Source organism: Bos taurus, chromosome 4, assembly GCF_002263795.3.
Source record: "Bos taurus isolate L1 Dominette 01449 registration number 42190680 breed Hereford chromosome 4, ARS-UCD2.0, whole genome shotgun sequence".
Lineage (NCBI taxonomy): Eukaryota > Metazoa > Chordata > Mammalia > Artiodactyla > Bovidae > Bos > Bos taurus.
Genome location: NC_037331.1, coordinates 10,182,247 through 10,208,442, shown reverse-complemented (window position 1 = coordinate 10,208,442; position 26,196 = coordinate 10,182,247). Strand labels below are relative to the sequence as shown.

General features: G+C 44.9%; 2 protein-coding genes and 1 long non-coding RNA gene across 8 annotated transcripts in view; 1 reads left to right on the top strand and 2 right to left on the bottom strand.

The window, feature by feature from the left end:
- Positions 1-18,562, bottom strand: part of LOC112446321 (uncharacterized) — a 98,553-nt gene extending 79,991 nt beyond the window's left edge. The window contains exon 1 of the long non-coding RNA XR_003034253.2: positions 18,472-18,562. This is a non-coding gene — a long non-coding RNA (uncharacterized lncRNA). The remainder of the gene's footprint in view (positions 1-18,471) is intronic.
- On the bottom strand, positions 331-5,213 carry LOC132345058 (cytochrome c oxidase subunit 6C-like). Its single transcript, XM_059885789.1, has 2 exons — positions 5,175-5,213; positions 331-2,185 (listed from the first exon to the last, which is right to left on the bottom strand). The coding sequence occupies exons 1-2, from the start codon at positions 5,211-5,213 to the stop codon at positions 1,925-1,927; spliced, it is 300 nt and encodes a 99-aa protein (XP_059741772.1). The 3' UTR covers positions 331-1,924.
- Positions 18,469-26,196, top strand: part of CDK6 (cyclin dependent kinase 6) — a 260,451-nt gene continuing 252,723 nt past the window's right edge. For 2 of the 6 annotated variants that reach the window (XM_024990618.2, XM_005205135.5), the window contains exons 1-2: positions 21,200-21,328; positions 21,441-22,045. In XM_024990618.2, coding sequence (XP_024846386.1) covers positions 21,813-22,045 — 233 coding nt within the window. In that variant the 5' untranslated portion in view covers positions 21,200-21,328; positions 21,441-21,812. 6 annotated transcript variants of the gene reach the window in all.

Below are 26,196 nucleotides of genomic sequence, written 5' to 3'. Positions count from 1 at the left end.
AAAAATCCCCTGATTCATTGCAGGGAATATTCCCCCAATAATTCTATGCACCTAATTTTTATCTATGTACCTCAAAATCTCATGTATCTTCCCCCTATCATTCATGACAAAGACTTCCTATATATGTGTGTATGCTCAGTCATGTCTGACTCTTTGCAACCCTATGGACTGTAGCCCACCAGGCTCCTCTGTCCATGGAATTTCCTAGGCAAAAATACTAAAGTGGGTTGCCATTTCCTCCTCCAGGGGCTCTTCCTGACCCAGGGATTGAACCTGCCACTCCTGTGTCTCCTGCATTGGCCGGTGGATTTTTTACCACTGAGCCACTTGGGAAGCCCTAAAGAATCAAATATAATTCATACCTCTTCCACACCTCCTCAGCATAAACCTGTCTCTCCACTTCCTGCAGTTTTCATCTGCTTCAAAGACATTTTTACTCCCATTTATCTGACTTACAATTCTAGATGTTTAACCTTAAAATCTCTCCAGAAGTTCGGTGCCACATTAACAACTTCTTACATCCTTAGTACCAAGCTGGCACACGGTAGCCACTTAATAGATGTTTATTGATTGAATGAGTAAATAAATAAATCTACACCTAGATGTCCTACTTCCAATTCAACTCTAGATTAAGTGGAGTTACTGGAGAAGAAAGAAAAGGATGGTCAAAAAAGAAGACTAGTTTCTGCTCCTTCCACTCCAGATGCTATAAACTCCAACTCTAAGTCTCTGAAGGTTCTGTTGTTTTTTCAGCAGAGGCTTTTTTGGGAGATAATTGGCACATGGAATCAAACCCACATTTAATTACTCTAAATGAAATAAAAACGATTGATTGCACACACAGTGTTTTAAAGGGCAGTAAAATCATATTACTTAAATACACGGTATACATAAAGTAACATAGTTATAAAATCAAAGGAGCATAACATCACCCCCGAACCATCTTGATCTCTAGCATTCTTCTGCTGTACTCAGATTCTTATAGCTGGATGGCTGGTTTTTTGTGTTCTTCAAACATGTAGGAGCTTCATGATAGTATAAAAAAATTAGTCACCCACCACCCACCATTGTTCTATATGCTTTTCCACATGCTGTTTCTATTAGGTATACTATTTTAAATTTCTTATGATCTTGTTTAAAGTATGTGTTTATAAATCGTAAATTCTGTTTTTCTGGTTTCTTCATCTATGATTTTTTTTTCCCCTCTCATGTGAATGGATTCCAGAAAACCCAGAAACAATATCTATCAAGATCCAAGCAGCAGAGGAAGGAGAGGACTAGCAAAAAAACATTTTCCAGTGTCGGGTTAGGAAGATATTCGATCTTTCAATGTGTTCAACAAATGGGTTTAATAATGCACATTTCAGTGTAAAACAGTTCACAACAGAAATATTTGCTACTCAGCCCATTTATCCTGGGAATTACACAACATGGACCATTTTCAATAACTTCTTTTCATTATAATGATTTCCTCCTGCTCGACCAACAGAAATGTACAAACCATTTTGGTCTAGAAATGTAATATGATGAGATACAAATGTATTAAAGAAAAATTAAAGGACAGTTCTATCACTTTGGTTTAGGGTTATACTGTCTTTCTCAGGTAATTCAGCCTCTTTAAATCTTTCCAACCAGAATATAAAATCGCTTTTTATTCAGAATCCATTCAACTAAACAACTTGAAAAAGCAGGTTTATTTTAAAGTCTTGGTAAAATACAGGTAGACCAAAAATAGATTAAGTTACGTTTTGGGGTGCCTAATTGGTTTCTTTTACATTTTTTTTAGTGCCCACAGTATTTGCTCATCATTTATTTGTTGAGAAACTATTCTTCAGCCCAGATATTCATAGTTTCATGCTTCAGGAACACAGGTAAGTGTCAAACTTCCATGGAACTCAAGCAAAGAAATTCTTTATATTTCAAATCACTTTGCACTCTGAAAGATACCAGCCTTCCTCTTCACCTCAAAATCTTTCATGGAGTCATAATTTCTATAGAAATCTGCATATGCTTTCTTTCCTGGTTCAGCTATAGCAAAGTTACAGAAAGTTGCAGTTCCCAGGGAGACAATGAATGTTCCAACAATATGAAATTGCAGATGCTTGGCCAGAAAGCCATGCATCTGAGGTTTTGTCGAAGAACTGGATATGGTAGTTTTTCTCCTTGATGGCCCAACAATGACATCCTTTCAGACTGATGGAGAAAGGGACCTAATTTTATAACTTAAAGATCATGAAGTGTTTTTTGAATCAAAAGAGATAACATATGTTTAACATAATTGTGACTTTTTAAATTTTATGTTCTAATATCAATCCATACAGATTATATAGGTAGTAATTTTTGCTTAATAAGGCCATCCAATTTTGTGAAACCTTTTCAAATATTCTGAATGACCAGAAATTGGGCTTCCCAGGTGGCACTGAGTGGTAAAGAACTTGCCCACCATTGCAGGAGACATAAGAGACTCGAGAGACATGGGTTCAATCCCTGGGTCAGGAAGATTCCCTGAAGGAGGGTGTGACAACCCACTCCAGTATTCTTGCCTGGAGAATCCCGTGGACAGAGGAGCCTGGCAGGTGATGGTCCATAGGCTTGCAAAGAGTCAGACATGCCTGAAGTGATTTAGCACAATATTCAAATGATTAAATGGTGAAGTTACGACTTAGCAAGCATGCATGTAACTTCATTTAATCATTTATTTAGCAAACAGGTACTGAAGTATATGATGTGTATGTGAAACAGTAGGAACTAGTTCCCCAAGTAATAGAATAATAAATAATCAATAATAGGAAGAATTGAGATATACTTCCATATCACTATAATTTTCAGTAGTAATTGTCACAAAAGAGATGGTATAAAAATTCATAGAACTGTAGAGAATTGTGATGTTTTCAGTGATGTTTTCTAATTAGTTCTTAGACTTTTATGTTACAAAGCTACCTGATTGTCCCATAAAGCACCATCCTTATTCATGGTTTTCTTCTTGTTGTCTTTGTATACTCAGACTTTTTGACCACATTTGTCTAATTCTTGAGAAGTAAAAATTCAGGGCATGTTTATTTACTGAACACATATTGTGAGTAAGGTCTAAGCTAGCTGCTAGTCGTGTACCTCAGGACTACAGCAGGCACTGTCCCTTCACTCATGGTGCTCCTAATCTAATAGGGAAAAGGGGAAAAAAAAAACAAACATGTTTCCACTGAACATGTCTTTCATTCCTTTCTACATTCTCACCATCACTGGAATTGAACATTATTAAGCACCACAGTGACCACATTACTTCATTGATGTTCCTTAGAAGCAGCAAGCAATACAGTTGGTTATGGTTGATTTCATGGTTTGCCTGTGACTGTTGAGAAGACATGACAGTGTTTTCTAAAGCATTTCGTGAATGCTGCTGGCATAACCCACATATGGGTTAGAAATGCTGAGATGGCATTTCTGATTAACCTGAGCAGCCAACAGTCTTTGATAAAAGGCCTCTGATTTCTAAAGCAGGGCCTGCTTGAAAGAGCAAAACTCTTCAGGAAGTGAGCAGTCTAAGACATTTGCTTCTGGGGACTCTTCCTGGTGACATAACAGGTCCTTTCCCTCTAGAGCTCTTCCTCTGTGAATGAGAGCAGAGAGAAACAGCAGAAGAATGGAGGAGAGGAAAGAGAGACTAATGCAAAACAGATCCTGCGGTATGTGAGCGAGAAGTAGAGGAGAGAGTGAGGAAAGGCGGAGCTTAGCAGAAAGAGGAAAGGAGGGCTGCGGAGTGAGGGGACGAGGAAGGAAGGGACAAAGGGAGGGCGGGCGGGAGGAAGGAAGGAAGGACGGGAGGAGAGAGGAGGGGAGGGAAAAGACCGAGCTTTTGTGGAGCACAAGTAGCAAGGCCTCCAAGGGCGTGGTGGCCGTACCCGTTGGACACACAGTACTGTGGAGTCAGTCCCGGGCCGGGTCCCAGGAGCAAGGACAGTAAAACACTTAAGAAGCGACAGCTGTTTTATCAGGAGGAATATTAGCAAAAATCGTAGCTACTTGCACTTTCTGTGTGCCAATCCTGTAAGTGCTTTACATGAATTATCTCATTAGATCCTCAGGACAACCCTAGAGGCAGAGAGCCTTAACCGGGATAAAGAAACTCAGAGCAGTTAAGTAACTTATCCAAGGAGACAAAGCTGACAAGTGGCAGAGCTTGGATTTGAACCAACATAGCTGGCCTTCAGCGCCTCTACTCTGAAGCACCATGACTGCTGCTCATTGGACTTGCAAGAACCTGCTGTAATAAGACGGCAGAAAGGAAGTGTGGTGGATTGGGATGTGAATCTGAATCGGGGCATTTCTGGTTTTCAAACTGCTCCCCTCTCTTTATGTGAGGAGAGACAAATATTTTAAACAAAACAAACACTTGTTACACACACATTTCAGTGTAAGAGATAATTACAATTGAATATCCTGATTTTATAGTCTTAGTGATTTTAGATATAATTTAACCTATGGTGCATGAATCAAATTACCCTTAATTGGCACCTTTGTGAACAATCCCAGCTGAAGCCCCCTAACAGAATGTTGGTTGGTCGTGAAATAACCTAAATTTAGGAAGACTGCACTAATGTATGTGGGTTTCCCAGGTGGCGCTATTGCTAAAGGATCTGCCTGCCAGTGCAGGAGACACAGGAGTCACAGGTTCCATCCCTGGGTCGGGAAGATCCCCTGGAGGAGGGCATGGCAACCCACTCCAGTGTTCTTGCCTAGAGAATCCCATGGACAGAGGAACCTGGCGGGTTACAGTCCATTGGGGTTACAAAGAGTCAGACACAACTGAAGTGTGTCTAAGGTATGTATTATAGATAGTTACTCTTAATGAGTAAAGTTAATGAACCCAGCCCAGGACTGACTAGTTGTAAGCCTGGGTAATAGGAAGAGAGTTCATTTTTTCATTCAACAAATATTTATTCAGTAACCACTCTGAGAGACTATTTTAGTTAATACAAGAGTATACAAAGTAAAGCTCTTCTGTAGGTTACATTCTGGGAGGTAGAGTGGAGACTGATACTAAACAAAGAAACATTAATATAATGTGTCAGATGACAGTAATGCCAAAAAAGAATGATAAGGTGAAATAAGATGGATAGAGAAACTGGAGTGAGTGCAACTCAGGCAGAGTTGTCAAAGAAGATCCCTCTACTGACTTCTGAATGAGACCTGAGGGCGATGAGGCAGACAGCCATGCCGATGCGTAGGTGAAGAGCATTTCAGCCAGAGGGCACAGCCAGTGGAAAGGCTCAGGGGCATGAACGTGCTTGGTGGACGTGAGGAACAGCAAGGAGGCCAATGCAGCTGTGCAGAAGAAGCAGGAGGGGGAGCAGCAAGAAGAACCAGCACAGAGAGGGAGTAGGGCATGACTGGAAGGCTTGGAAACCCTGGAAAGGAAATCTGAGAGAAACGGGACGACCCTGGAGAGTCTTTGACACTGAACAGGAATGATACGATCTCACTTCGGTTTTAGCAAGCATCACGTTGACTGCTGTGTGGAGAAGGCGAAGGGGCAAGGACAGAAGCAGGAAGACCAGTTAGGAGGCTATTGCAAGAGACCCGGTGATGGATGAGGATGACTGCTCTAGTGGTGTGGAGTGCGACTGTATGGCTGGCAGGATTTTACCAATGGAGTGACTACAAGGCTTGAAAAAGAGAGCAGAGTCAGGCTGAGTTGCTACATTTTGGACTAAGCTACCAGACAAATACAGATTTTATTTACTAAGGTGGAAACAACTGTGGGAGAAGTTTGGGGAGGAAAATGAAGAGTTCAGTTTTGGATGGGTTAAATTTGAGATGCCTATTGGACATTTGTGCTCCCTGCCAACTCAGGAGCCATAAGAGATGTGGGTTTGATCCCTGGGTCAGGAAGATCCTCTGGAGGAAGTCACGGCAACCCACTCCAGTATTCTTGCCTGGAGAATCCCATGGACAGAGGAGACTGGTGGGCTACAGTCCATGGGGTCACAGAGTCGGACATGACTGCAGCGACCTAGCATACACTCACACATGCATCAAATATCATGTAGGCAGTTGGATATATATCTGGAATTCAAAAGGAGTATCCAGGTGAAGGTATAAATCTTGGAGGATCAGTATGCAATGATATTTATTTAAAGTCATGGCACTAGATGAAGTTACTCAGAGAGTGAGATTGAAGAGTGGGGAAAGGAGCTATAAGGATTAACCCTTAAAACACATCATATGGTCTCCATGTTTGTGTCCTCCCCAAATTGATACATTGTAAGCCTAATCCCCAATGTGGGGTGTGTGGAGATGGGGGTTGCTGGGAAGTAATTAGATCAGAAGAATGGAGCCCTCATGAAGAAATTGGTGCCCTTATAAGAAGAGTCTCTGCTCTCTGCCTTGTGAGGAGATGACTGTCCATAAGCCAGGAAGAGGGTCGTCATGGTGGCACCCTATTCTTGTGCCTCCCAGCCTCTAGAACTATGAGAAATAAATGTTTGTTGCTTACACCACCCAATTTATGGTATTTTTGTTATGGCAGCCCAAACTGAAGGCTATACACCAACCTAGAGGCTTGGAAGAAGAAAAATGACCAACAAGTGAATAGATGTGGCCATGAGAGAAGAAGAAAAGCAAGAGAGTGGGGTGCTGGAGACAGCAAAGAAAGCAGTTCAAGAAGAGTAAGCATGCAAGTGGATGGAATTTCTCCCTTCATTTCTTCTATTTTCTCAGTGAAATCAAAAGTAGGGCATCATGAAACGAGACTAGGAAGAAAGTGCTGGAGATCTGAGAAGACAGAATATAGGAGATAATCTTTGGGAAACCAAGATCAAGAATGGACTAGGGACATGCAGTAGCACTGCCTAGGTGGGTGGGCTCTCTTGAAAGCTGGTTATTTGGTAAACATACTCACGGGCCAGAGCAGGTTGGCTGTGGTGGCTCTGCGGTGCAGAGTTCAGTGTCAGGCTTGTTCAGCTTCAGGGTTAAATGTGCAGAGGGAAGGGAGAGGACATTAACAGAGCTAAGACAGACTCAGCAGGAGCATCACCTTCCAGCCCCTGGTCAGGATGAAAGGCCAGGGAACAGGGCTGGATTAAGCCAAGAATTTCCCAGGGTGGCCTAAAATACTTGGAATTGGAGGACACCCTACGATGGACTAGTGGTTGAGTAGAGACAGCAAAAGTGAAGACCAACAGAGTAAGAAGAGATCATAAATTTGAAGAGTTATGAAGTCAACCAGACAGAAATACTAAGAACAGGTATAGAAAAAGAGAGTGAATCAGGTTGGGTTTGTGGCTAGGGTCCAGGCAGTGACAACTATCAAGAAAAGGATGATGGGAATCCATTTTTATATGCATACCACAGGGGATGTTCTGATAGGTTAAATGGGAGTCAGTGAACTTGCAGAGGAACAGTTCAACCCATGACTGTTGAGTCTTAGAAGATACCTCCAGATGTGGGGCAGGACCCAGAGGAAGAGCTGGTGGTGCAAAGCATTGTTGCTGTTCAGTCACTAAGTCATGTCTGACTGCAACCCCATGAACTGCAGCATGCCAGGCTGCCCTGTCCTTCACTGTCTCCCAGAATTTGCTCAAATTCATGTCCGTTGAGTCTGTGATGCTATCTAACCATCTCATCCTCTACTGCCCTCTTCTCCTTAGCCTTCAATCTTTCCCAGCATCAGGGTCTTTTCCAGTGAGTCACCTCTTTGCATCAGGTGACCAAGGTATTGGAGCTTCAGCTTCAGCATCAGTTCTTCCAGTGAATATTTAGGGTTGATTTCCTTTAGGATTGACTAGTTTTATCTTCTTGCAGTCCGAGGGACTCTCAAGAGTCTTCTCCAGCACCACAGTTCAAAAGCATTATTTCTTCAGTGCTCAGCCTTCTTTATGGTCCAACTCTTACATCGTACAAAGAAAAGAACATCAAATCAAGAAGCGGCAGAAGTCATGGCTTGTGACAGCTAAGACAGGAGAGAATTTTTGGAAAAGATGAAAATGAGCATGTGATAAGTGCTGAGCCTAACAACTAAGAAAAAGCTAGCACTGATTGCGTCAGTGATGATGTGGGAAAGAACAGTTTTACAGAAGCAGTGAGAGGAGCACACACCCCGTGAAGGTGAAGGAAGCCTGAACAGTGGCGGGAATGCCCACACCTGGAACGTCCATCCCAGATGCTCAGCAGAAAGGCAGGCCCTCTACAAAATTCGCAGGCTCAGTCCAAGTGGATATATAGACACCTTGCTCAAAAATTACTATAGCGGCCACAGCAGAGGATTCTACCCAGCACGGGGCTCTTCTATGTAACTCATGCAAGTGGCCCTGCAGATGGCAAAGGGGGAAAAATAGCAGAATCATTTGAAACCAGCAGTGGAAAACTGCAGAATGGTGGATCTGGGTGTATTTAAAGGCGGAACTAGCCAAAAGGGGCTTCCCAGGTGGCCCGAATGGTAAAGAATCCGCCTGCTATTGCAGGAGATGTAAGAGACCTGAGTTTGATCCCTGGGATGGGAAGTTCCCTTGAAGGAGGGCATGGCAACCCACTCCAGTATTCTTGCCTGAAGAATCCCATGGACAGAGGAGCCTGGTGGGCTACAGTCCACAGGGTAGCAGAGTCACACACAACTGAGCACACACACAGGCAAAGGGGAAGGTCTCTATACTCCATGTGGCCACTGGATATTTTCATTTGGCTGTCATCTCAAATTCCAAAGTGGAAATCCTAAACCTTCACCAAGGGGACTTCCCTGGTGATCCAATGGCTAAGACTTCCCCTTCCAGTGCAGGGGGTTCAGGTTCAGTCCCTGGTCAGAGAGTCAAGATTCCACATGCCTCATGGCCAAAAAACCCAAAACATAAAACAGAAGCAGTATTGTAACAAATTCGATAAAGACTTTAAAAATAGTCCACGTCAAAACAAATCTTAAAAAAGAAAAAACTGGAAATAGAACTGCCATTCAACCCAGCAATCCCACTGCTGGGCATACACACTGAGGAAACCAGAACTGAAAGAGACACGTGTACCCCAATGTTCATTGCAGCATTGTTTATAATAGCTGGGACACAGAAGCAACCCAGATGTCCATCGACAGACGAGTGGATAAGGAAGTTGTGGTACGTATACACAATGGAATATTATTCAGCTATAAAAAAGAATGCATTTGAGTCAGCTCAAATGCGGTCGATGAAACTGGAGCCTATTATACAGAATGAAGTAAGTCAGAAAGAGAAACACCGATACAATATATTAATGTGTATGTACGGAATTTAGAAAGATGGTAATGACAACCCTATATGCAAGACGGCAAAAGAGACACAGATGTAAAGAACAGACTTTTGTACTATGTGGGAAAAGGCAAGGGTGGGACGATATAAGAGAACAGCATTGAAACATGTATATTACCATATGTAAATAGATGACCAGGGCAAGTTCAATGCATGAAGCAGGACACTCAAAGCCGGTGCTCTGGGACAACCCAGAGGAATGGGGTGGAAAGAGAGATGGGAGGGGGGTTCAGGATGGGGGACACACGTACACCAATGGCTGATTCATGTCAACGTATGGCAAAAAACACCACAATATTGTAAAGTAATTAGCCTCCAATTGAAATAAATAAATTCATTTTTAAATAAATAATAAAAGCATCCCTTGAACAAAAAAGAAATAGTCCACATCAAAAAAATATTAAAAAAAAAACTTCAGGCCATCTCCTTTTGCCATCTTTCTTTTTATCTATTATGGACTATATTATTATCACTATTATTATTATTAATTATTTTGATACCTTGGACCCAAAGCCTGGTTAGAAGTTTGGTCCTGTGCCTCCATTTCGTTGTCTGCAAAGTGGAGATAATGAGGAGGTTTAAATGGGTTAGTTTATATACAGTGCCTGAGCTATCTTGGCAGGCTGCTGCTGCTGCTAAGTCGCTTCAGTCATGTCCAACTCTGCGTGACCCCATAGACGGCAGCTCACCAGGCTCCCCCATCCCTGGGATTCTCCAGGCAAGAACCCTGGAGTGGGTTGCCATTTCCTTCTCCAATGCAGGAAAGTGAAAAGTGAAAGTGAAGTCGCTCAGTCGTGTCCTACTTTTAGTGACCCCATGGACTGCAGCCTACCAGGCTCCTCCGTCCATGGGATTTTCCAGGCAAGAGTACTGGAGTGGGGTGCCATTGCCTTCTCCGTCTTGGCAGGCTATATACATGTTAACTCTTCCTATAATTCTGCTTATCTTGTTATTAAACAAATCCTGTTAGATATTTCCTCTGAATTCTCTCTTATAGCCATTCTCTGTCTCTATATATATCCATTCTTATCATCTTGGTCTTTTCACCACTGGCAGGAGCTTGGCCTCCCTGATTTCAGCCTCTTGACCCTGCTAGTACCAAGTACACAACTTTTATGCTATTACTGCTCCAAGAGCCACATTCTCGGCTCAAAAAAATCTTAAATCAGTTTTGTGTTTTGCCTGGAAATCAAGCTTAAGCGGCCCTGCCTGGATCTCATGGCTCTTTCTGACCACCATGAACCCACAGGTAGGATCAATGCAGCTCCACGAGCTTTGTATCAACCATTCTGTGTTTTCCTGTGTCAGGGGAGGTGGGGATGGTGCAACCCAGAGGAGGAGACCTTTACCTACCCTGCTTCAGAGATCACTCCTAAAGACAGTGCGGAAGCCAGAGTGGGGAGGAAACAGGAGAGCCTGGTGGTCCACAGGGCAGTCGGTGCTCGGATGGAGGACCATTTGCCGGCCCCTGTGTTTCCTGCGGTCCCGTAGCTTTCGTCTAGCCAGCACCTGTGGCTCCCTACTCTGGGCCAGGATTTAGAGATAAAGCAATAAAAGCTGCAGATCCCACACTGAAGGAGTCTTATCATCCCGGGGGACCTCAGTAGGAGGCAGAACAGAACTCCAGGAACTGGGGGTGCATCTGTCTGATGGTAAGGAGGTGAAAGCTATGAGGAAAATGGCTCACAAGGAAGCCCTGGAGTATCAAAGGACAGAAAGCTGAGGAGATATCCCTGGGAAGTTCAAAACATAAAATAAAAACTGAAAAGGGCAGGGGAGGACTTCCCTGGTGACACAGTGGATAAGAATCTGCCTGCCAATGGAGGGGACACAAATTGATCCTTGGTCCGGGAAGATCTCACAGATCATGGAGGAACTAAGCCCCTGCACCGCAACCACTAAAGCCCGTGTGCTCCAGAGCCTGTGCTCCGCAACAGGAGAAGCCGCTGCAATGAGCCCGAGCACGGCAATGGACAGCAGCCCCGGCTCGTGGCAACTAGAGAAAGCCTGTGCAGCAACAAAGACAGCACAGTCAAAAATAAAAATTAATTAATTAAAGAAAGAAAAAAAGAAAGAAACTACAGAGTAGTTGCCCTCAAGAGTTTCTAAAGAGAGCACATGGGGTGGGAAACGCAGTGTCATCTAAGGCAACTTCTGCTAAGCCAAGAAGATCAGGTCGGAGTGGAGTGAGGAGGTGGAGAGGATGACAGGATAACTACAGTCTGCACTGCAAACAAGAGAAGTAGGAGCCAGCGGCTGCGGAGGCGTGATCAACAGAGGCGCTCTTGCGGGGGCAGCCACGCACAGGGCTCTGGAGACAAGTGTCAGCAAATCTGGGGTACAGATCAAAGGGGCAGAACGAGGTGCCCCCACACCAAAGCAGTGGAGAAAGGAAGAACAGAGCCGCTTGTAGGGAAGAGAGTGCAGAGGACAGGGAGGAGCAGACAGAGGAGATGGAGCAGCCCTGGGACAAGATCTGGACAAGAGGAGCGGCCTCCGAGGAGATAGCCCACATGCCCAGAGGCAGCCGTGGCTTCGTTACAGTCCACTATCCTTTTAGGTGCTCTGTTTCAGGCTGCTCCTTCTGCAACAGGTGGATGTTTCAACCCAGTTAAAAAGAATGACCTGCCAGTCAGAGGGTTAGCTGTCCATAAAAACAGAAAGACTAGGAAACGTGCTTTCATGAAAGAGATACTAACCAGTCCTAATACTGGTTAAGGGTCTGCTAAATGCATTTATTTAGTTCTCACACCAACCTGATGTGGCGGAAGATAGCATCCCTACTTTATGAGTGAGGGAAACCAGAGATCTGAAAGTTTAAGAACCTAGTCCAGGGCCACGTGGTGGAGCCAGGCTTCTAACCCAGGACTCTCTGGGTCCAACTGCCTAAACGTTTTTTACCCTGTGCCTCTAGGGAGGACCTTAAAACCACGCACAAGGGCTGATGTGGTAGAAAACAAAAGCACAGAGTCTGCTTTTCTCTGCACGTTATCATAATGGCTTTGGATAAACAGCTCTCAGAATTGCTGGTTTCCACTGGAGCCCCTCAGATTCGCTGCGTACTGCTTTTAACCCTCGGGCCCCCCACTTTGCACTGCCTCACAGGGGGCCAGCGGCCCCAGATGTTTACAATAGTTTACAGATATGTCACATCTTCCAAAGTTAGGATTCATGATAGCTTATTTTTTTCATGATACCTTTGAAGAATTTGTTTTCATCCATGATTTCTAATCTTAAGTATCCTAGTTCTATATGTACTATTATAATTTACTGATCAAATTTTATTAATGAGGGTTGATTCATTCACTCATCATATTTACTTTCAGCCAAAAAAGTTAAAACCTGGCTCCTCCCTCCCCATTTCTAAGGAAAATGCTAGTGAATTCTCCTAATGTTTTTCTGAAGTCCTCATTTCTATTCAGTCTTGAAAATCCAGAGAGTTAAGTTACAGAGATCCCAGTAATTCACATTTGAAGTCCAGACCCCTCTCTGGGTGCTGATGTCAGAGTCCCATCTTCTGTCACTACTCTAATTTAGGGCATTTATAAAAAATGGATGTATCATGATGGTGCCAGGCTTGGCATGCTAGACTGGACCATAGCACTTTCAAGGTGCAGCCGCCATAGAAACCGTCCAGTCTCATCATCTTCTACGGACAAGGACCTTAAGACCCAGAGCCTTCGCTGAGTTGCCCAAAGTCACACAGGTAGTTTGTAGGCAACTTCATCTTAAATTTCACGTGGACCAGCAGCCTCCATGATACTCCCATATCTTCTCCAGCGAAGGTAAAACTCTTTACTGCTTCTCTCCAAACTATTTTTGTAACATCTTCCTGAATAATTAGCAAACCCATTTAATAGGCACAGACACTGAAGGTCAGAAAGGTTAAATATCTGTTCCCTGAGGGTACAGTGAACATTGCTGAGAGAGGAATAAAACACAAACTCCCGACTCAGAAATCAAGGGTTCTGCCCTTTAGGGTATATAGACGTTAAGGATATTGGCAAATAAAATGAATAATCTTTACAGGTTCTGGACTCTACAGTATCTAACTTACCTCGGAGTTTTAGTATTTGTTCTTTTCAGAGAAAAATAATTTAATCGGGATTTTTAGGGTTAGAGAATACAGACAATTACCTAAATGCAGTTTCCTTCTGGTAAGATTTTAGAATTCGTCTTTCAGACAAATTCAGAAATGTATGTGAACGCATTTTCTTTCAGACAGAAATGTTGTAAATGACTAATCTCTGCAACACAAGAGAAAACACTAAGAAATCCACACAAAGTAGCAGGATGCCCTTGTTCTTTCCTGTTTAAGAAAAGTGGAACACCACCCTCCACTTTGAGATGTTATCCTAATTATGTCTCACGATCCCAGGCTGCTTTGTGCCTGTTTGCCTCAGAGAGACAAGCGCCATTGCTGTGTTCATTGACCACCTACTATGGCCAGACGGCACTGCCAGGGGCTGGGACATTGTAGAAGGGAGCTAGGCACAGTGGATGCTCGCGGGGAGCTCGGGGTGGAGCAGAGCAGAGCACCGAGCTTTGAGGAAGGCAAGAAGCAGATGGGCTCTAGGAGTTAGAGCAAAGAGGTTCGGCTGAGGGACTCGCCCAGGTTTTAAGGAAGAGCTGGGCCTTAAAAGGACTGTAGAATTTAGTGAAGAGGGCTAAAAGGAAATGGAGCAGAAGACAGAAGAGACTCCTTTCTAGGGTCCTGAAGTCAGCAAACTGATCCTTAAAGTTTGGTTGGATTATATTTAAAAAATTATCCTGATACATCGCTCTGAAGGAAATCAATAGATTGTCCCCAAAGAAGAAGAAATAAAGGATACGAAGTCAACTTTCCCATTGACAAACATTTATTGGACCCAAAATACTTGCCAGATACTGCGCTGGGTATCAGGAATACAAAACTTTGAGAAACCTTGAACAAAATTAAAGTGGGCATTAAAAATTGGATCCTGTCTTCAATTCATGGTAAAATGTTTGACCCACAGAGCTATGCTATTACATACTTTCTTCTAGACATTCAGAGAATTCTGCCAAGAATTCCATTCTGTATTATTTTCAGGGGAAATCCATCATGAGACAACATAAGAGAGTTACATGAATATGGACCCATACACTATGCAGTCTCATTCACTACATAATAGGAGAGACACAGAATGCCGTTCATTCAGAAAGAATCCGTTGTCTGGACATGCTATACTTAGAGCACTGAGGAACATCTCTTGGTCCCGGGACCTTAGCATATGCCTTCTTCACATATCCCTACTACCAAGCCATTCACAGGAGGTTCTCCCGGGTGACCTTCTCTCTCTTTCTTCCCATCTCCCGGATCCCGCTTTATCATCGTTCACCTCCATCGTGTTGGACCTACACTGCTTCATCTGAACAATCTATCTGAAACACGTATACACCTTTTAGCTCAACCACAGGCAGCTATGACGACGCAACTGTTAGGCCACGTGTGCAGAATACAAGTATTCTCTTGGAAAAGAAATGTAGGAAGTCACTGAATAGGATGGGACACTCTAAACGGAAAAGTAAATGGAGGTATTTCAGTGTGACTGTCACCATCTTTTTAAGTGTATTTCCACAGTTATTTTTCTGATAGCTCAGAATTCTAATGTAGTTGATGAAAGAATCTTAAGAACATGTTTCAAACGAGTCACAACAATATGCCAGGAACATAAAGGTATTCACACTCACACACAAAGGGAACAGAAGATAGGAGTATCTATCAAAAGGGAAAAAACTGAAAAGATGATGATAATTATACAGATATGAACATAGTGCTGACATGTTGCATGGGGATAATTGTAATTTCATCCCATGAAAATGGAATGTTTTCAATAGATAATATTATTTGGCTTTTCTCCTTTAATTTTATAAGCTACTAATTTATTTTTTTTCCCCTCATGGCAGTATCAAAACCATTTCAAGTTCCACTGCTCAAATGCAGTGTACTAGAGCACATGCAACAGCAGGAAGAGAAAAATCCAGATCATTTCCAAATTGACGGGAAGCAATTTATTTAGAAGGTTGAACTTAAAGTCCAAAAATTTACAATTGAAAAATTTGGTGGTACAGTTGACTTTTTCCAAGATATTTAGCAGATTTTCAATATTATATTTTAAAGGCCAATCCTCCAAAAAAAACCCAGTTTAGAAATGCCTGAGGGAGGGGAGAAAATGCATTCAAATGCACTGAATTATATTATGCCTTTTCTGTTGAAATAACAGTTTTTTGTGGTAATTACTTAATAAAGGTAATGTTCATATACACATATAACTCAAATTAAAATTGAGGGTAACTAATTTCAAAGTTATTAAACCAGAGAAGTTTTTTATCAAGATGATAAACAGAACTTTGTAGACAAAAAGTATAAATTTACATGACCTCTAATTAAACTTATTGTATAGTAGATTCTAACAAAACTTCATTTCTGAGTTTCTGGAAAATGTACTTTATAAACTCAAATGGCTAATATAAATCAGAGATCATTTAGAATTAGATGTACATTATACAATTACTAATTTTAAACACATTTCTGATTTCTTAAACAGTGTTATAAAAGTATAGACCAGAATTAAAATTTTAATTTTTATTTTAGGAAAAACAAAAACTTACAGATATTTGGTATAAAATGTTCACACAGGGAATGTATCTCTTACGTGACACTCAGAAAACTTTTAGGGTAAGCTACAACAGTGTATTTGGAAATCCATGAATTCCAATTTTTTAAAAACTAAGGTGATTTGCAACTTTAGAATATCTGAGATGTAGTGTGAAAATACTGGTACAAATAATTATTTTGGAATGATGTACTCATTCATGGAGGACTCCTAAACAAAGGAGTCGGAATTTTGTTCACAGTTTGTAAACTTGGCACAAATTTTGGTATGATAACCTGTTACCCACAAAGGAAGGTATCCATAAACAAAAACAATCTGGTATATACTAATTTTATACAATCCATTGTAAAACTTCCTGATCTGAAGCTTTAACCAACCTGGAGTTTGAATGAACCATAACCAAGGAGAGTGAACAAGACAAATTAACAGTATCAGAGAAAGCAGATGACATAAAGAGAGCTAACACTCAGTATTAGTGTATGTAATTAAATAAAGTTTCATTGTTTTTGACATTGCCCAAGTGATCTAGTAAGCTAAATCATGGAGTTTCTAATTCATTTATGGTTGTTATCCAATTCAGGAATGAAAAATGCAACCCAGTGTAGAAAAGATATTTTTCTGTTAATTTAAAAGATATTTACAGCTTACTATTTTTAAACAAATTATTTACTCAAATTCTTATAATCATTTGCTGGTTCCTATGACTATTGACAATTATTTCTGAGTTACATAAATGTGTTAATTACCAACAAATAAATCTTTTTTGTAAAAAAAGCATTGATAGTGTGAGCAATTATCAAAATGGAGGATTCCCATTTGTGTCTCTGGTTTAAAGTCTAATTAGTGATTTGTAATGATCCAATATTTTATAGAAATACAAATTCCAACACTTTGTTTTCTTAAGTTTGTAAGGTATATGAGATTATAGCTATCTTTACAAATATAAATTTTGTTCAGAAATTGGATTTCATTTTAGAAGATATGCTTCTAAACACAAAAAATGTATTTTATGAATTATCTTAAGCATAAAACACACTTTTTATTTTTTAAGAAGTATTATAATGCCTTGCAAAATATTTGCTAATGTAAATGCAACAATTTTTATTTACCTAACCTGTTACTTCACATTATACTATAGAATCAATTTTATAAAGCCAAATTTTGATCTACTGTGAAATTAGCAAAATAGTTTAATTCAAAATGTCAAAAGATTTATAGAGGTAGTATTTTTCATTCAAACAGAATTTTTCTGGGTTTTAATTTTTACACAGAGTCCTGAAATAAGTAACTTTTTTTAGGGTTTGCATTAAGATATTTCAAAGGGTTTCAAGTATTTTACAGATAGAGATTTTGGATAATATTGAATTCTTTCAAAAAAATAGTCATTTTAAGTTTTGTTTTACTTCATTATAGAAGTCTAGAAGACTTTTCTTTTTCTCCAAAATCTAATTTTCACCTGAAATATTGAGGTTTTCTCAGCAGGTAAAGTATACATTCTTACAAAGTTTCAAATTTCAGAAGTCCAGTAATGCATTTAAAGGAAGCACCCATCGAATCGTGCTCTCCCTTCTTTGTGTGTGTGTGCGTGTGTCTATTATCTTGCTGTTCTGTTATTTAAAGTCAATTTTAGGCTTTTTACCTCCACAGAAATACCTTAGTGAACCCTCAGCAGTTACTAATCACTTAATAACTGTGAACCGGCCAGCCCCTTCAAGTAGATCGTTAACCACAAGAGTGCCAGACAATTTCCAAATCATATCCTCTGTCCAGAAGGAAAAGATAGGGCTTTGTGAGGCCGAAAGGAAGCGAAGGAAAACAAAACAAATGTAGCTCATGCTGAAAGTGAAAAGTGCTTGGACAGATTAGTATTTTCTTTTCTGCAAGGCGTCCTGCCAATTTTTTTTTAATAAAGTTATTTTTTTGGTCTGATTTTTCAGTTTCTTGGAAAGTGTTAGTATTTACCATCCCCACCGGCCCCTCATGATTATTATTGGTCGTTTTGTGTTTTCCCCATCCGTCTACATCAGTGACTGCTGAAACCCCCCGCCCGCCTCACTCTGTCAAAAACCCCAACTCTGGGCGACCCTGGGTTTGGTAACTCAGCCGACTGCCGACCACACATCCCACTCTCCCTCTCACGCCTCCTATTTTAGTCGCCCCACTCCAGTTGCAGCGAAAGCCGGAAATTTTCATTTAGCTCTCCCCTCTTTCTCGCCCCCCACTCGGAGCGGAGAGCCGGAGAGCCGGAGGCTCAGAGCACAGCCGGGGCTCGGCCGCCTCCCCTCTCTCCGGAAGGCTTTAATTTGCACACTCGCTGGCCACTGAGCGGCGAGCCCCCCACCCGGCCGCCGGGAGGGTCGCGGGCCGTCGGCCTCCAGGGCCCCCCACCCCGCCCCCGCCGCCTCCCCGGCTCGGGCCCCGAGCCCCGGCCGGAGCCCCGCGGCCTCCGTCCGCCCCCAGCGCGCCGCGCGGGCGGCGCCCTCCGCCGTCCCTCCGCCCTCCGCTGCAGTGCCCACCCCCTCGCCCGAGCGAGCGCCGCTAACTCCTTCCTCGAGCCGGTTTACCTGCTCCGCGCCGCGGCGGACACGTGCGAAGGTCGACCGGTCCCCGCAGCCCCCTCGCGAGGCCCGCCGCGGCCGGGCCCCTCAGGTGAGGCGCTGTGCGCGCTGATGGGTGGGCGGCAGGGTGCGGGGTGGGGGGGTGGTCCTTGGGGAAGACTTGGGGGCTTGGCCCGGGTCGGAGGGGAGGGTGGGTGGGGGTGACTGGGGCGGGTGGGGGGCGGTAGGTTCTCGGAATCGGCTGTGGTTAACCCCTTACGATCCAGGAGGGGTGGTTACAGGGGCCAGTTTCGGGGGAGCTACAGGAGTTTCTCCTAATCTGACTAGAGGGGAACATCCCACACGAGGGACTCCCCCCAACGCCGAGCTCCTGTGCCTGCTCGCACACAGTCTTGCGCACAAACACCCACACAAACACTTCTTCTCCAGTCTTTCAAACGGAACTTAGGCTCCACTGGGAAACTCACCGAGCAATTTACATTCAGGGTTTAAAATGCACTGCTTTTGGGGACCTCACGCGGGAGAGAATGTGTTTCGGTACCTTGTATTTATTTCCCCACGAAAGCTCCCCCTCCATCTCGCCGAGGTGTGGGTGTGAGCTCCACCTTCCCCACCGCGAGATAAATGTTAACGCAGACTTTTTGCTGGCAGCCCCCACGGGCGTGTTCTGCACTTAAGAGAGGAGTGCACGCCGGCGGCCAGTGCCCAGGCTGGGAGTCCCCCCGCAAGGATGGACGCTTGCTTTAGTTTCCTAGTTTACTTTCCTAATTTAAAATATCGTTAAAACGCACGCCCCATGGGTGAACACCTCCGGGCCCGACCCCGCATCCGTCAGTGTGCACGTGGGCGCATCTGCGTGTGTGTACACGCGGGAGTCGTGGTCCCCGGGGCGGCCTCAGGTCGCCGCGGTGGTGGCGACCCTTGCGGTGCTTGGCAGGCTTCGGGAGAGGCACATGAAGGATTTCATTGAGTGTGAAGACAGAGAGCAGAGACAGAAAGCAGAAGGAGGCGGCTGCAGCCTTTGTAGTCGCGGAGGAATGCGGAAATGTTGAAGCACTCTGTCAAACTTTTTTGAAATGGGGTCAAGTCACATTCAGCCAGCGTGGGAAAGCAACAACAACAACAAAAAAAGTGGACGGGGCGGGGGACAGGGGGGAGGCACGGCTGCTCCCGTTTCTCTCCGCCGGAGCCGACAGTCCGGGGAGCAAGGCGGGGAGAGCCGGGGCGGGCGGTGCGGGGCCCAGCGGGGGCGGCGGGCGCAGCTCCCTGCGGGGGTGGGACGTCCCCGCCGCTTCCTTCGCCGCCGGGCGGCGGGCAGGACTGGGGCGGGGAGGGGGCCCGCGGGAGGGGGCGGGCGGCGCGGCTCGCCGCGGCTCCTCCGCTACCTGTGTGGCCCTCGGCCTGGCTCCGACCGCTGGTTCCTCGGCTCGGGGGGCTCGTTCCTCGCCCTACCCCCGCCCCCAGGACTAGCCTTCACCTTTTAAGGAGAATTTTGAATGGAGAGAATGTGAGGGGCCCGGTGCTCTCCGCGGTCCCCTCCGCCCGCAGACCGCGGGGGTCGCGCAGTCTGTATCTTTAATTCCTGGCGGAAGGCGAGAGAGCCAGAGGTTGCGGGGCAGGTAATTCCGAGGAGCTCCGGGAATTTCGGACACGCAGTCGGAGCGGTGAATGTCCGGCGGAGGCCACAGCGTTGGTGGAGCGGAGGTCCCCTGGGTCCTGGATTGCAGTTTGAATGGGAAAGAAGGGTGCGACCCCCCCCTTCCCTGTTTTGTTGTGTGTGTTGGGGGTGGGCTCCGGGGGTCACTGACTGCTATTCGGACCCGACCTTAAGCTGAAAGGGGAGTGGAGCAACCACCTCTGCTGCCTACTTAGGGAACAACCCGGGTAGTGGGGAAAGGTTCGCGAGTCCTGGCCGCGGGGGCGCAACCCCTTTTCGCTTTCCCCTGGAGGCTCAGCTTTTACTCCCCCCACCCTTACCCTTTTTAAGGGGAGGCTGAGTTTTGCTCAGGTTGCAGTCGGTTGAAAAATTAAAGGCGAGTCACGATTATGCCGCCTTGCTTCTGAAGTTGTTCTCCAAGGAGACGACAAGCTGAAGTGCGGCGAGCACCTCTTTATCCCATTCTTAGGGTTCGGTAGGCGACTTCACCTGCCCCCCCTCCCGCCCCCGCCGCCACACCGCGGGGGGAGGCATCTCTCACCCACTCCCGAGTAGCGGGAGCTCCCGCCCTCTCGGATCTGATGGGTTTCCACCAGGGAGGTCTTCCCAAGTCAGAGGAAGGATTCCGTTTCCAACCCAGACTCTTTTACCTTAAAAAGACCATTTGTGTGTCGTTTTTAAATGTCTCCTCGTAGAAAAACTGAAAGTAGAAAGAAAGGAAGCAATTTCCGAGCAGATGTCTGACCACCCCTTCTCGCACACTCCCAGCATCGGGTTACAAAGGTCCTGGGAGCCCCCACCCACATTCTACGGCCGCACTCGGGCGGACCCGAGGTCTCTCCACACCAGGCTGCGCAAGACCCCAGAACGCCCCCACGGCACCCATGGAGCCCCTGTCCCCTGACGTCCAGGCCCGGTAGGCAGGGAGGGTAGCAGCGCAACACAATGATACAGGGAAATATTAAGCCGTGACATTGACGTGCCCGGCGCCTCCCCTCCCCCGCGCTCCCGGCACACTCTGGGCTGCTTGGCACGCCCCCTCTCGTTCCACTGCGTCCCGCGCCCTGCGCTCATCCCAGAGGGGCCCCTGCAACCTCTCCGCGCGAAGACGGCTCCAGCTCTGCAGGGAAAGAAAAGTAACTTCGTTTTTCTCGGAGGAACCAGGAAGGATTAAGCGGCCTGGGAGAGGGCAGGAGCTCGCAGAGGGTAGCGATGGGGGCTGCGTAAAGGAGGAGGAGGGGTCCCTGTAGGAACCCCGGAGAAGGCGCCTGGGATGTCTAATTACACTTTTTTCTTGTCCTCCCGTCTCCTCTTTTAGGTGGAATGACCGTGGACTGAGACGCGCCCGGGCTGAGACTGAGACTATGTAATCGCCTCGGTGTCTGCAGAGGACTGCGCTTCGGGGAGGGAAGAGGAGGGATCGGCTCGCTCCTCGGCGACTCAGCAGGCGGAGTTTCGCAGCGGCGGCACCAGGGTTGCGCCCGCCCGCGGGGAGGTCGCTCCATCCAGCCCCGGCGGCCGCGAGAGTCCGAGCGCCCGGGCGCGGTAGTCGGCGGGGGGTGAGAGAGAAAGCGAGACCGAACTCCGGGGCCCGAGGGAGCCAGCCGGGGAGTCCGGGAGGAGGCGAGCGGCGGCCACCAGCGAGCCGAGCGCGCCCCCCGCCCGCCCCAGCGGCACCGCGCCGGGCGGCATGGAGAAGGACGGCCTGAGCCGTGCCGACCAGCAGTATGAGTGCGTGGCGGAGATCGGGGAGGGCGCCTACGGGAAGGTGTTCAAGGCCCGGGACCTGAAGAACGGAGGCCGTTTCGTGGCGCTGAAGCGCGTGCGAGTGCAGACTGGCGAGGAGGGCATGCCGCTCTCCACCATCCGCGAGGTGGCGGTGCTGAGGCACCTGGAGACCTTCGAGCACCCCAACGTGGTCAGGTGAGCGGTGGATCGGCGCCCGTGCCGTCGGGGGCAGTGCGCTGGGGGAGGGGCTGGGATCCCCGGCCCCACGAAGATGCTGCGCGTGCGGGAGGGTGGGGGGACGGCGGGGGAGGCATGGCGCCATCCGTCGACCTTACTGAGTGAGAGTGAGTTTTGTCGACAGAGCCACGAGCCAGAGCTGGTGATCTTGCCAGACAGCGAGCAAAAAGACCAGTCAGAAAATATGACCTGCGCAGCCTTCCTCGCTGCTGTGCCAGTTCTAAGTGTTTTTCTCCGGTTCGTCCTGAAAGAGGTCCTGAAAGATGGATGTCTTTTAGGGGCTAGAACAAGGCAACCTGAGACGGGCGCCCCCCACCCCCCACCCCCAGCCCACCCGTGTAGTTTCCTTGGCCATTAGGGGAGTTTTTGAGAGAATGAATGAGAGGTAACAGGGTATGGTGGTAATTAGTAGGAAGAAAAGTCTTCTGCCATAGCCTAGTATAAATGAGGTTTGAAAGTGCAGAAACACTTGAGAATAATTTTGTCAATTACACCTACAGTTTCTTTTCGCTAACATTGCATATTGATAAGGATGCCTGATGAAGGACTTCAGTGCCAACGCCCAGTTTGTGTCCTTTTAAAAATGTCTTCCAAATATGTTACCTGTTTGTATTATTTTGTGTGTCTAAGAGAGCATAGTCCTTAGGCTTCTTCTCCAGTCAGTCAGTCCAGGTTATGAAATATTTAGATTCTAAACGTCCTGCCCAGGATTTTCCTGGGTGGGCTGTGCTGCCGGGTGGGGAGGCAGCAGTTTTTACCGCGTTTCTTGTGTGGGAACCAGTATTAAACCAAAGTGTGTGTGACTTTGGATAATGGTGTTTTCTTAGTGATCCTGGAATTTCCCCATTGTGTGTTTGACATTGTGTGGTGTGTCATCCTTTTCTTTTTTAAACAGAGGTGCATAGTTTTAAGCTGAAAAGGAATGCCCGGAAACTTCTACAAATTAGGGTGTGATTTTACCTTTCTCAACCAACGTCTAAGATAATAAGTTGGAAAAAGGAGGTCTTGAGGTCTTCTTCCTGTCTCCTTATCCGTCGAGGGGCTCTTTTCAACAGATATATATCTACTACTGTATGTGTGCTGTGGACGAGATTATGTAAATAAGCATAGCTAAATATTTTTGTGAAAAGTCAAACAATTTAACATTAGTCACCAAAGTGGAGAGACCCAAGACTGACCTTTGAAATACCAAGCCCTCTATAGACTCAGGAAGCCCATGTGTCTACAGAGTCTTCCTGGGAGGTTTCGACTTGTCTCCTCTCATCCCAGGCCGGATGACTTGTATGGTACTTTGTTCCTGCCACAGTTAGGACTCAGGCTAGAAGGCAGCAAAGAATCGTAACTACACAAACAAGGTAATAAATGGCTGTAAAGCTTGGAACCAATATACCTCTGTTTCAGCCAATAGCGAAGAGAGGGACTGAAAGAATCAGTGATTTAGGAAGATGAGATTATATATAAAAGCAGTAGGTTTTTATAACCTGTGTATTTTTTTGTTGTTGTTGAAAAAACAACAGAAACCCTTTTGGGTCGTCTTTGTGATACTGGAGAGGAAAGTGAAGGGTACATTTGTCCCCTGTAACTTAGTTATCTTCCTAGCGGAACCACCCAGTCACTTCCCAAAGGGTGAATTCCACCGCTAGAATTTAAGTCCAAAATTCTTGTTTTATTTTGTCTGTTACCTATGGATAGTGTCCAGTTAAGGATGATTATCATGTATATGAATAAAATCATGGCCTTCCAATCGTCGAGGTATTCCGGAGGCACCCCTGTGTAACACCGTCCTTTCCCTAAAGCACAGTTTACTCTCATAACAGAGGGAAGTTGTTTTTGCCCTTGTGCCGGCAAATCCAACTTATTCTCTTGATTTATCTTCTTGAGCTTGGTGTGTCTTTACACATTTCTAACCAAGCCACATGTCTTGGATTCTGTACTGAGAAATTTTAGGAGATTGCATTGATAAGTCGAAATTGTACTGATATGTTGGAAGACAAAGGCATCATTTTCTAAAACTATTTCACATGTTAAGTGGTAAAGATGACATCTACCTCTTAAGAATCGTGAGGAGAAACTGAGATAGTGTATATATGAACAGTTTGTAAATTTAAGAGCGCTTCAGATGTCCAAGTATTATTTGTGTTCAAGAAGATTGACGGTGGGGATGGGGGGGTGGGGAGGGGTGGACAGGGGGCTTGCCTTGGTAGAAGTTCCCAGTAAGGCATTAGCTCACCTGTCCTTTCCTGTAGGGACGAATCATACTCAAGCCTAGACGTTACAAGCTCCGGAACCATTAAGCTACTCGGAATATAATGAGCCTATAGTTTGTCAGAAAAAACCATCAGTCATATGCCATGAAGTTCAATGACACTTGAGAAAATCATCGATGATGTCATCCTCACGAGCTGCAGATCTCCATTCCATTTGTTTCCTTCCTGTTTCTTCCCTTCTGCTTCTGCCTGGGGCAATTACTGGTCCCCATGACTTGCTGAGCTTGACTAGGAATTCACATTTTAGATGATGGCGATAATTGTTCAGGCAGGATTAGGAAATCAAGGACAGGTGACAAATTCTTTCCTTCTAAGGGAGAGTTGTCAGAATTGGGCCCCCAAACTTGTGATTTATTGTTGCCCCAGAGGATCCATTTTACAGTCCTGTGGCTGGTTCTTTAAAGGTTTCTTAAAAGGGCAGATAGGTGCCTGTATAAATGCCTTCAAGTCACAAGTAATTGATCATAATTATAGGCCCTTCCCACAGATAGTTAAGCCTCAAAGCTTGAAGACGCATAATAAACACATTAGTTTTTCAAAAGTTTGAGATAGTTGATGGATTTGCCTGAAAAGCTGCCTTGTTGCTGGCTCTGGGACTGCCGGCATGCGCAGGGATAATGACTTGAAATTCTTGCTTACCTGTGGCTTGATGTATCCCCGGCCCAGGCTTGATCAGCCAGTCAGTGTCTGGGATATAAATTTATTTGTATTTTACAGTTAGTAATTCCAAATCTGGGAGCCTTCGCCAGAATCAGACTTCAGTATGAACCTATATTAGAGCTTCTGCACTCCACAAATGAATCCCGTTTTACCTTCTGAACTAAGTATGCAGAGTGGATAAAATAACATGTTTTATCAGCAATCTATCCATTCACCAAATATTTATCAAGGGCCCAGTATTTGCCAGACACTATTAGAAGCTGGGGATACATCAGTGAGCAAGTTGAAAAAGTCTCTATATTTACAGAACTTAACCTTGTCATGGGATGAACAATTCTTAGATCTTTTTAATAATTCATTTCTCTTTATTTCCATTGACTTTTTGCTATATCTCACCTAACCTTTTTTTTTTTTTAGAGCAGCTAATATTTGTGATAATTTGGTTACTGTGAATTTGCTGATTGAATAATTAGATAACTGAAACACTAATCAGAATCAAATGCTTTGGCGGGATTAAATTTCACTTTAGGGACATACACAGAGATCTGTATAAGACAACATTGGTGTGCAATTGATAGATATGAACATCTGAGCTCCACTTACTCAACAAGGATTTAGGAAGGACTTACTGTTTAAAAACCAAGGGGATTTTAAATAAAAGTTCTCCCTGGTTTTGAAGGAATAGTATGGTCACCGTAACCTGGAGACATGAATATCATGTCATTACAGAGATACTGGTTAGTGTTATCAGTGTTGTCTCCGGGGATGAAATTTGTTAGGGTAGCAGGAGAAGTAATTCAAGTTCAAGTACTAGTTCAGTAATCTAAAACTCTCAGTATTTCAGTGAATAAACTGGTGATGTCTGAATATGTTAAATTATCACTATTAACAAATTTAATCACTGCTTTAAGAAAACCAGGAAAAATGCATATAGCTCACCGATTATTATTCAAGGAGAGTTTTCCCATTTCCTCTTTTTAATGATCTCAGTAATATCATAAAAAGAATAAAAATGTGATTTCTCTGGGAAAACCTATTAACAGAGTAGAAAGATACATGATTGGTTGCTGCATAAACATGAATCCTCTGGTGGGTTAGTTTATGGGAATCCTTCTGAATAAACTGTTATTTTGTGGGTGAATAATATATTTATTAGGACTTGTTTCAGGGAAGGCAGGAGAA

Bases quoted from the DNA above. Each gene is read 5' to 3' on its own strand.
- LOC132345058 (XM_059885789.1), bottom strand. From the start codon at position 5,213: ATGGCTGTCTGCCTCATCGCCCTCAGGTCTCATTCAGAA. The intron at 2,186-5,174 runs GTCAGTAGAGGG...TCAGTCTGAAAG, and splicing joins CCCTCAGGTCTCATTCAGAA to GATGTCATTGTTGGGCCATC.